This window comes from Eptatretus burgeri, chromosome 14, assembly GCF_056783735.1.
Source record: "Eptatretus burgeri isolate ZD-2024b chromosome 14, Ebu_testis_v1, whole genome shotgun sequence".
NCBI lineage: Eukaryota > Metazoa > Chordata > Myxini > Myxiniformes > Myxinidae > Eptatretus > Eptatretus burgeri.
Genome location: NC_140974.1, coordinates 69,789,917 through 69,801,992, shown reverse-complemented (window position 1 = coordinate 69,801,992; position 12,076 = coordinate 69,789,917). Strand labels below are relative to the sequence as shown.

The 12,076-nt window shown below is 43.0% G+C and overlaps 1 protein-coding gene across 6 annotated transcripts in view; it reads left to right on the top strand.

Annotated features, from left to right (window-relative positions):
• Positions 1–12,076, top strand: part of LOC147013554 (uncharacterized) — a 73,609-nt gene that overhangs the window by 2,926 nt on the left and 58,607 nt on the right. For all 6 annotated transcript variants that reach the window (XM_085855439.1, XM_085855443.1, XM_085855442.1 and 3 more), the window contains exons 2-4: positions 1,749–1,798; positions 10,061–10,135; positions 10,521–10,658. In XM_085855439.1, the coding sequence (XP_085711565.1) occupies positions 1,765–1,798; positions 10,061–10,135; positions 10,521–10,658 (247 nt within the window). In that variant the 5' untranslated portion in view covers positions 1,749–1,764. The remainder of the gene's footprint in view (positions 1–1,748; positions 1,799–10,060; positions 10,136–10,520; positions 10,659–12,076) is intronic.

Sequence of the window (12,076 nt, the reverse complement as noted above, 5' to 3'; positions counted from 1 at the left end):
GTGTGTGTGTGTGTGTGTGTGTGTGTGTGTGTGTGTGTGTGACCTCTGTTTCTCGACAACCATTGGTCCAATCTAATTGAAACTTGCCAGGTATATTGCTGGGGACCTGAGGATGTGCCTTTTAAAGGTTTGATATTGATCGGACAAGTGCTTCCCAAGTTATGGTCATTTATTTACCAAACCAATGACAAGACACGTTGCTGCGTAGGCGTGGCCGATGGGGAAGAGATCCTCAGCCACGTTCCCCATGACGGGTTACAACGTACGGACTTCCGGAGAGTGATGACTTACTGTATTCTAATAATTTCTCGATTCCTTATGCGCTTTTATAGATAAACACAATGCCCCAATCCAGTCGTCGTTTGCAAGAGTGAAGGAACGGCCTGTGTGGTTGTTGTTTCTGGCACGCGGATTGAAAGTTTTTTTTTTTTTTTTGCACGTATGGCCACGCACGTACGGGCACGTACTAGTGACGTTAATGAACACGGGAGTGTTGGACATTACCCCATCCGGATGAAATGGATTACGAACGAATCCGAATATAGGGGACTTTATTGTGATGTCACAGAGGAATTGATTCGTCAGTGTAAATGCAGTACGCACTGCACGTATCACTTATCATAACTTGTAAAAAGTAAGCCATGTCTGCTTTTTACCAACACTAATCCCGTGCTCAGAAAAGACCGAAGGAGCAGCGAGATATAGAAACACAGAAACGTTATTGGACACTGTTCCATGTCGGTGTAACTATGATCAGTAGATCTCCATCACGTGGCGGGAGACTTGCGATTCCATGAGTCACAGAAACAATTTGTGAGAAATCTCTAGGTGGTAACACGACTAATGATTTAGAAGAACGATGCATTCGTGAAATTGAATGTACCAAATGGGTCAGATCAGGAATTTGGCCAAGGTGTCATGGATAACTTCAGTTCAGTCCCCCACTCTTTCCAAAGGACACCATGTGGTGGGGCAACTTAGCATAACAATTGTGAATTTTGTGAGGAAAGCACCAAATTTGGCACACTAGTAGCCTATCATATTATGAACAGATTTGGATATTGGGCCATCTCAAAATTTTTGATGGCAGTGGAAAATGGCTGCCACAGCCATCAGCGGCTGAATTTTGAGATGGCCCAATATCCAAATCTGTTCATAATATGACAGGCCACTAGTGTGCCAAATTTGGTGCTTTCCTCACAAAATGCACAATTGTTATGCTATATTTAGCTAAGTTTCCCCACAAATGGGATGTTTAACACCCACCAACTAATGCTGGCAGACGGTACACCCACTTTAACATCCATCTGAAGGACAGCAGACACACACACACACACACACACACACACACACACACACACACACACACACACACACACACACACACACACACACTGATGGATCACCCTGCTTGTGGAACAGCAGGATGACAGTTTATAGCTAGGTCAGCATTCGAACCTGGACAAGACAGCTGTGGCGAGTGTGTGTAACTCCAGACCATCCTTCATGGATTACACAATATAATATGGTCATGTTTTATCGTAATATATAATATTTTAAACCAGATGAAGGGGGTCCGACACTGAGTATTGCCCCGTGGCCCATTCTGGCTCTTGTCGGCCCTGCTCTTGTCTATCCTGCCAGCCGATATTGATAGTTGTAGTTCAACCCCTCCTGGTTAAACCATGAAAATCCAGGCATACCATACATCTTCACTCTTTTGTTCACCTCTTTTCTTCCATTTGCAGAACTGCCTTCCAGAGGATGTTCAATCGTATTCTTCACTCCAAGACTTTAGGCAAGTGGCGCAACACCATTTCATGTCATCCCCCATCCCTACTCACAATCTTTTCGATCTCCCATTAACCCCCATCTAAGCAACGCTCTTACGAAGCAAACTATTGTGTTTCTCTTTCTCTCTAGAGCTCTCTCTCTCCCTCTCTCTCTCCTCCTTTACTGTTCTTACTCTACCATACTTGTTTTATTCATATGTGGCCCCACCATCATAACATTGCCTTCTTATCCACTGTCACCTTGCTCTGGCGTAAGTCTCAAATTGGTTTACAAATACATTTATAAACAAGAACACAATGCATCCTTCTTAGTTCACAGCCAAGTGGACGTGTTGACCTCAACAAATGAAAGAAGAAGTTTTTACCTCTGTCACCGGAGGTGGATGGGGGTGATGTTTTCACCCCTGTCTGTCTGTCTGTCTGTCTGTCTGTCTGTGAGCAGGATATCTCAAGAAGTTATGAACAGATTCTGGAGAAACTTGTTGGACATGTTGGATGTGTGACAAGCACGAATTGATTTGATTTTCGTGAAGATCCAAGTCTGGATTGGAGAATTATTTTTTTAAAATCTTAGCTAATTCTTCACCATTGATAGATTTGGCCAAAAACGATGTAGAGCACAAAACAGTATCTCAAAATGTTGTGGACGGATTATAACAAAACTTGGTGGGTGAGTTGGTTATGTGACAAGAACGAGCTGGTTATATTTTGGTTGAGGTCCGGATCCAGATCTCACCGATCAGTGGGATACGAAACGCAAACTGTTCATCCAGACGAAGATTTTTTTTTTGAATACCTTGTCGAGGCTCGTATGAGAGCTAACACACAACGCACAGCAAGGGGGCATGAGACAAGAGGGGCGGGAGTGGGAAGGACAAAACGGTGGGGAACATTAGGAGATCTGAGGAAGGGAGAGGGATGGGACGGGGAACATGGGGAATAGATGGACATTACAGGGACTTTCAGGAAGGGAAGCAGGGAATTTGAAGGAGGTGGGTTTGGGGTGGATTAACGGGGGTAGAAAAGATCGAGGATTTGGATGGGGGATGATAAGAGGTGGTGGTGAACAGCTATTTTGAACACCTGGAGGGAAGGATGGGATTGAACAGAGTGAGGGAGTTTATTCCAAAGGCGGGAAAAAAGAGGAATGAAAGAGTGAAGGTGAGCAGTGATTCGTGATTTTCGTAGTTTTACAAGAAGGGGGGTGTTGGCGGACCTTGAGCGCCCTGCGGAAATGTGGTGGGGACAAATCACAGAGAGAGCAGGGGGGGCAAGGCTGGAGAGGAGACAGTCGAAGACAGAAAGACCACTGACCAACCTGCGGTGATTGAGTGAGAGGCCCAAAGACTCAGCCTCATTGCGGGAGATGCCGATGATCCAAAATGCCTTGGTTTCTACAATGTGAAGCCGAGAAAGGTGAGAGGCAGGAGCACCAGCCCAGAGGGGAGAGCAGTACTCCATCAGGCTACGGACAAAAGCTTTGGAAGTGGTCAGGAGCTCAGGTGGGCCGAGGAAGGACTTTGCACGACGGAGGATTCCCAGTCGGTGACTGGCTTTGGAGGCAAGGTTTGAAATGTGGCTTTCCCAGGAAAGGTCATGGCAGATAGTGAGACCCAGAAGCTTGAAAGAAAGGACTTCTTCCAGAGGATTGTTGAGAAAGTGGGTGGGGGGGGGGTTCCAAACGGTCCTTTCGGAGAGACAAGGGAGAGTGTGAGGTTTGTCCGGATTGAAAGACATGTTCTACGTGTTGGACCCGTTTGTGATTCTACCCAGATCTGCAGTGAGCGAAGAAGCTGCTGCTTGCCGGTCTGAGGGATGACAGATGGTACGACAGAGGGTGGAGCTATCAGCAAAGAGATATAGAGGATTTTCAGAGTCGGAGAGATCATTGATGAAAATCAGAAAAAGAACAGGGCCCAGAACGCGACCTTGAGGAACTCCAGCCTGGACAGGAAGAGGGGATGAAAGAACTCCATTTAGGGCCACACGTTAACTGTGACAGGAGAGGAAGTCTGCGAGTCATGAGTGGAGATGGCCTTGGATACCATAGGAAGAGAGTTTGAGCAGGGCAGGATGCCAGACCGTGTCAAAAGCACGTGATATGTTGAGGGATATGGCTCTGATTTCATGTCCGGCATTGAGGACCTCCATCCATTGTTGGGAGAGCAGAAGCAGCATACCTATGGGTAGAGTGACCTAATCTGACACCAAGTTGATGATTGGAAATCAGGTCATTGGAGAAGAGAAAGGATTTAATGTCTGAAGCGATGATGGATTCCATGACCTTGCTGATTATTGGGAGAAGGCTGATTGGTGTGTCGTTGCAGGGATCTGTTTTTGCACCTTTTTATGCAGGGCAGTAATGTTTACTGATTTCCATGGAGATGGCAGATGGCCTTGAGCAAATGAGAGGGTGAATAGAACAGAGGGAGGGTGAGCAAGAGCAGAGGAGCAGGTTTTTAGGACAGGTGGGCTGATGCCGTCTGGACCAGTTGCAGAATCTGAGTCGAGCTTTGACAGCAAGCTCTCCACTTTCTCAGGAGAAAAGGACACAGAGTCCAGGGACAGTTGTTTGCGACTGGGTAAGGTGGGTACAGAAAGTGATGGGTTTTGGACACAAGATTTCGATGCAAACACCATGTTTAGGCATTCAGCCTTTTCACATGCGGTATCAGCAGTGCGGCCATTTGAGGTAAGGGAGGGGATGGAGGGGGAACATACACCAGAAACAGATTTGATTAGACGCCACCAGGATTTTGAGGAGGGAGGGAGGTTTGAGAGTTCAGTCTTGAGATTAGAAAGATGGTTTTCTGGCTCTCCTGAGGGGAGATACACACTTGTTCTGAGCTTTATGGAAGGAACTGAGATTACCCTCAGTTGGGTTTGCTTTCCATGAGGCAAAGGCAAGTTGTTTCAGGCAACTGCCTCGCCACAAGCTTCAGTGAACCAAGGGTGGGAGGAAGGGTAGGACAACTGAAGATGAGAGGGGATAAATCTGTGCATGAGGGAGAGCAAGTTTCTTTGAAAGAATTCCCAGGATGAGTTGATGTTGGATAAAGTAGCAATAGGAGACCAGTCTATAAGTTTTATGGATGCTTGGAGACCCTGCCAGTCGGCTTGAGTGAAATGCCAGACTCGACGGCGGTGACGTGGTTCTCCAGTAACTGCCAGAGAGATGTCTACTTTGACAAGGACGTGGTCAGAAGAACCGATTGGAGTGGAGGAAGAGCAGCAGATATTTTCAGGGAAATCTGTCAAAATCAGACCCAGAAGAGATGGAGTACCGTTGGTTGAGATCCGGTTCTGGAAATTGACTGATTGAAGAAACGCTCTAACAGTTGGATTTTTTCGCCAATGTATGAAAGAGAGGTCGATTTGAGAGCAGGCTGTTTAAATACCAGAAGAGTAGTGCATTATGATACAGTAATGAGAACCACACGTGTGAAAGGGGAAGATGAAGCATTGTAAGAGATCTTTTTATTATTATTATTATTATTATTATTATTGTTATTATTATTATTGTTTGAGAGAGTTTTCATCAGATTAGATTATGGAAAGGTTGTAGAAAAAATCGTGATGTGAATTTGGATCGGTAAACGCAGAGGGTGGAAACAGATGACGTGGTTACGGGGGAAACACGTGGCTCTGGGAGGTGCATAGTCAAAAGTGAATTTATTTATTTTAAATCAGGATTGCATAACATTCGGAAAAGGGAAGGTTGAAGTCAAATAAAGTGAAAGGGAAGGTTGAAGTCAAATAAAGTGAAAGGGAAGGTTGAAGTAAAAGTGCCATTCCAGTTTACAAGGCGGTACACTTTTTAATAAGTTATGAATAAGAAACAAAAGTAGATCAGATTCAGTCCATTCAAGTTTTGGTCCAGCAATTCACACTTGATTGTTAACCTCCGCCATCTTCGAAGATGGATGGAGGTTACTGTTTTCACCCCTTTTTGTTTGTTTGTTTGTTTGTTTGTTTGTTTGTGAACAGTATTACGGAAAAACTCCTCGACGGATTTCGACGAAACTTGGTGGGGGGGGGGGTTAGGTATGGTCCAAGGATCATACCATTAAATTTTGGACTTGGTCCCCCCCCCCAAAAAAAAATAATTGTTGAGAATTTTTTTTTTTTTTTGCATTTCTACATGTTTTAAGTGATTTCCACCCCCCCCCCCCCCGAAAAAATAGAGAAATTTTTTTTTTTTGCATTTCTACATGTTTGAAGTGATTTCCAACCCCCCCACCCCCACAAAAAAAATTGTTCCCCCCCCAAAAAAAAATTTAGAGAATATTTTTTTTGCATTTCTACATGTTTGAAGTGATTTCCAACCCCCCCCCCCCAAAAAAAAAATTTGTTACCCCCCCCAAAAAAATTTAGAGAATTTTTTTGTTTGCATTTCTACATGTTTGAAGTGATTTCCAACCCCCCAAAAAAAAAATTTGTTACCCCCCCCCCAAAAAAAATTTAGAGAATTTTTTTTTTGCATTTCTACATGTTTTAAGTGATTTCCAACCCCCCCCCAAAAAAAAAATTGTTACCCCCCAAAAAAATAGAGAATTTTTTTTTGCATTTCCACATGTTTTAAGTGATTTCCAATGCCCCCAAAAAAATTGTTACCCCCCCCCAAAAAAAAATAGAGAATTTTTTTTTTGCATTTATACATATTTTAAGTGTTTCCAATCCCCCCCCCCCCCAAAAAAAAATTGAGAAATTTTTTTTTTGGCATTTCTACATGTTTTCAGTGATTTCCAAACCCCCCCAAAAAAATTGTTCGAGAAAAAGAAAATTTTTGCAACTTTTTTTTTCAACAAAATTTCGATTTTTTTTTTGATTTTTTTTTTGCATTTCTACATGTTTTAAGTGATTTCCAACCCCCCCCCCCCCCCAAAAAAAAAAATGTTGGAGAAAAGCACTATAACTGTCAGCACTGTTGACATCATATTTAATGAATAAGATATAAGGTTCACTGGAGTGACCCAGCAGTATTGGCGGCGGAGGTTTTGCACTCTCCCGAGTGCTCCCCTTCAAGTTGCCCACATTTAATTACAGAGTCACTTATTGATGGGTGTAACATGGTTTTATGTTGAAGTTTACCAAATCAATTCAATCAATCAACTAATACTCGTACGCCAACATCATGAGGATTTATATTGTTATGCACGTATTCATTGTATTATTTCACCAAAGTTTTATGGACCAGTATAACATGTGATTGTGCGTTGCTTTGGAGGAGGTGAAAGTTAATTATAGTGGGGTGAAGAAGTTGTTTTCAGGAAAAAGAATTCAGTGCTTTTGGGTGAAGAAAGTTATTTAGGACTTTTAATGTCCTGTAGAGTTGTTGAATGTCACGAAGAGCCTTGCCAAGGCTGAATTTCCCGCTACAAGAACAATACCATGAGAGAAGAAAAACCAATGGCACCTCAGGAATGGCAACAAAACAAGAAAAGAGACATTAAAAGCTGCCATGGCATTGAGAAGCCCCCAACAAAATGAAGTTGATAGAGATGGGCAATTGGTGAAAGATATAAAAGCACTGGCAGCTTGTATCAGGTAGGAGAGAGGGAAAATGTTTAAGGAGAAGAAATGGCTGCTGCGCTGTCTGCCCCTGTTTGTGGTGAGGATGTTGAGGTCGTGGAGAGATTCACTTACCTTGGCAGTGATATTCATGTCTCTGCTGGCTGTGAGTCAGATGTCAATAGACGTCTGGGTCGGGCCTGGGGAGTCATGGATTCACTGGATCATGGGGTGTGGCGCTGCCGGTATCTGTGCAGGAGGACGACAATCCGTGCCTTCATGTCTGTTGTGCTTCCAGTCTTGCTCTATGGATGTGAGACTTGGACTCTGACTAAGGATCTCTGAGACAGAGACTTAATTCCTTTGGTACCAGGTCTCTTTGGAGAATCCTTGGCTATCGCTGGTCAGACTTTGTGTCCAACGAGCGGTTGCTGAGAGAGACTCAAATGAGATTTGTTACCTGCATAGTCCGTGAGCGTCAGCTGCGGCTGTATGGACATGTGGCTCGTTTTCCTGATGCTGATCCTGCTGACCAGATTCTCTCAGCGAGGGAGTCTCGTGAGTGGAGGAAACCAATGGGCCGACCATGTGCCTTGTGGTTGCAGCAGGTTGATCGGCATCTCAAGGAGATGGGGATGGGCCTAGCATCTTCCTGGGGGATGGCCAGACGATGGCCCCTCGAGTACCGGCGGAAAGTAGATGCAGCGACGCGCTGCTCCGGCGCACGCTCCCATACCTGACCTGATCTGACCGAAATTAATGTGTGGAAATCCATTGCAACACTGATTCAAACAGTAAAGGAGGAATCATGGGTCCATTGTATGCAAACCCGAAAAGGTTCAGCGACCCCAATCCCTGACTGCAAAGAACCAACTTCACCCAGTGTACGTTGGTCATTCTAATCTACTGGTTGGTCTACTCCTCAAAAATGATGCTCTGCTGTTGTCTCGGAGACGACTTCAAAGCAGGCATCTCCTCGCTGCCTGCATCGGGATGGCAGCCTGCGTGTTCTTTCACTCTCTCCTCCCCTCCTTCCAGTATGCATTGTCCTTCACAGCAATAATGCTCCAGAATTCAACCTCTCTCTGAGGCAGCATGACTGTGGACTCGAGTTCTTCTCCATGCTCCGCTGTCACACGCCTTTCACCCTATGAGGACTTTCACAACGCAACTGTCCTGTCGGCTTCATCCTGTGCGCACCCTCTGGACAAGATCCTTTCGAACATGCTCACAGCCGACCCTTCACTCATTTGTGACCTGTTGGGCTTTATTTTACAAACTGGTAACCTGAGATAGGTTGCCATCTCAAAAGTCACAAGTTAATTCATAGCTACATAGATATCTGTGACGTTTGCACTTTATTAATTTGGGAATTCTTAAGAAAGTCACTAAGGGTTGCTTTTAATTAGTATTATTGTTTTTAAGGTAGACAGGAGAGATTAATAAATATTACTTATAAAATTCTTCTTCTCTCTCTTGTCATATGTTGGTTTCACCCGTAAAAACACCAAACAGGGCACATTTTGCGTCCTTATTTATTTTCTGCCATGACATCCTCCTCGATTCTTCAAGTGTGGACACCTAACAATATGAAGTGATTACAATTGCTCACATAATGTTTGATTCTCAGTTAAAGAAATAGGAAGTGGATAGCTGATGGTGTGTGTATCTGCACAATAAGAGTCCAGGTAAGGTCATAGAATAATCACTAAGGCCTAAGTCACATTTGCCACGGTGGCCGTAGGGTCTACAAAATCTACGGCCGCTAGCAATTATAGGGCGGCTGCAGTATTTCCACGGTCACACAATGTAGCAGTCACATTTGTTTTTACTTTTCGGGGATCTGCATGGCGTATTTATAAATTGTGGAGACCGAAAACGTGGGTGAGCCGTATGGTCTTTGATTTGATGTCGCACGGTGACCTTAGGGTGTTCCTGCGGCGGCCATAGATTTTTGAAGGCAGACGCAAGGTGCCCGCAAGGCGACTGCAAGGGGACCGCAGGGGGACCGCAGGGGGGTCCTAAGGCGAATGTGCGGCTAGACGGACGGTGAGGAGGGGTTTTTTTTATACCAGTTTTTTTTTTCGGCATGTCGAATTGCTACGGCGAACGTAGAAATTGAAAAAAGTTATAACTCCGCGTTATAATTCCACGGCGACCCTACGGCCTGTAAAATATAGCCATACGGCGTAGGGCCACCCTGAGGCCACCGCAAAAACTCTGCGGCCACCGCACGTTTCTGTCAATTCAGAGGGCGTACGGCCGCCGTATCCTCACCGTAGAGCAAATGTGACTTAGGCCTAAACAGAGGCTTGGAAGGCATTTAACAGTGACGAAAAGGATTGTGAATTGCTGGTAATTAATTATAATTAAATGATCTAGTTACAGTAATAATGCATTATATTTTTCCCTCTCAACAATGTTAATTGCGACAGACGACAGACTTTGTGCTCTTGAGTAAAGGCAGTTCATACTGTATTAATTAAATAATACCATTCCTCTCGTGCTGTTAATCCTGGTGAGTAATTCCCCAGATTTCGCCCCCACTCTAGATCTACCTTGATTTTCTATGAACTTAGCTGTTGAGAAGAAAACTTTAAGCCATTGGGCATGACCTCCATCATGCAGTGTTTATTTGGAATACTTTCAAACAAACATGATTATCTACTAAACGGCTTTTTCTATTTTATCCTTGTTACTATATAGATTATTAATTTGAAAATTGCAGCTATTAATTATGGAAGATTTGTCAACAGAAATGGCAAAATGGCAGAAGCTCAAGTGTGGACCAGACGATGGCACTGGGACGTCTGCAGTGGCCTTCTTCTTTGGTACCTTCCCAATCACAAGTTCCTTGTAAATTACTTATTTATCTTGTTCTTGTGGTCAGGAATTGATGCACTTTGTTTTCTCTCGAGACAATTACCCTCTTTGTTATATTGGTCTCAATATCATTCTCTGTTACGTCACATTTTCTAACCTTCCTTGATTGATCGATTGATCTCCTTCATGTGTTGATCCCCCATAAAAACTTGTTCATTTCACAAACTTTTCACACAATTTCCATGTAGCAAACACCACCTTGTCATTCAATTGCGCTTGTGCTGATTGAAAATGTTAACACTGTGACAACATGGTGAATGATTTTTCTAATAGCACATCACCTCCCTCCCCCTCTCCCCTTCTTACTGCCATTGATTATTTCCCAACTTGTAGACTCACAAAACAACAGCAAAGGGATCAGCACATCCAGCCGACGATGTTCCTGCAGCACCACCTCCAGACCAGTGAAGATGGCAATTGGACTTTTGTTCCTGCTTCTTCTGCTTCAACTACTTTTATGGTTGTCATTTAGTAAGGCTCCTCCTGATGACTCCATCTTGACTCTTTACTTATTCAGGTTCCTCTTGATGTCTCCATCTTGACTCTTTACTTATTCAGGTTCCCCCTGATGACTCCATCTTGAATCTTTACTTATTCAGGTTCCCCCTGATGACTCCATCTTTGCTCTTTACTTATTCAGGTTCCTCCTGATGACTCCAACGTTCCGTTTGATTCTCTTGAAGACATATTTATTATTTATCAGGAATGCTGAGAAAATAGGTAAACTTGGTGGACTCAACTGTTATTATTTACATTAAGAAAGGAAATTACTTCACTGCAGCAGTCCTTTTTGTAAAATCACTTTGTCAACAGCATCAGAGGCCATGTGACACTTTTTTTTTCTTTTTTTTTTAATAAGCATGAAAATAACAAGGATGCAAGTCCTCATCAAGGACACAGCCCCTGATCATACCTTAAAAATGGGATGTGTGTATTATACATTTAAATAACGAAATAAATATGTACTATGTACTGTAAATATGTAGGTAGAGGAGATGGTAACCTGTATATACAGTACTGTAAATAAGTAATTCAAGGTGGTATGTTGGAAGTAGAGAATGGTAAAGTGTACATATAAATAAATAAATAATTTAAAGTTTGTGTTTTTAGTGGAAATGCTAAAGTGGATATAAATAAATAAACAATTCAGAGTTCTGTGTTGGTGGTGAATATGGTGGGGTGTATATAAATAAATAAATAAATAACAATGGGCAGTTGGGAATTATATCCAGGGGTTCACACAATTTTTTTTAATTACGTTCTCTAATGAGTACCAGCAGAAAAAAATTGTCAGCTTCGAGCACGCTCGTCTGCTTTCGCAGTCACCACTACGATTTTTAACGCACCTCTCAAGTTTGTATGTATCTTACCCCTCTGTAAGTGTTCTCTCAGAACGTTCACTCCAGGAGAGACACTCGCAAACCTCTTTTTTTTGTTCTTGATGCTCCTGAGCCTCCTCTTTTTCCTCTTCGCTAGCACGTACTCCTTCGATCAACTTTTTTTTATCTTAAAAGTTATAAACTTACAATATAGCTTATAAATTATATTGTTATAATTTATAAACTTAATTTTGTACACTTAAATATTGAAATCACAGTACTGTATATCAGGATTATCAGAAAAGAATCTTATCTACACTGGATGAGAAAACCTTCCATCAAAAGCCTCTGTTGTGCCGGTACACTTTGGAGCTTCCTGAGCATCTTTGAAGTACACATTTAGATTTATTTATTTATTTATTTTAACTGTGCATGAGTACCTGAGTACTCATACGGAGGTGGTGCATACTTTGAGATCTCGGAGGGCTCCATTCCACTTTGTGAAACCCCATGCCTAATGCCATTGGAGTAGTACAGTTTATATAAATACACACACATGCAAATGTATAA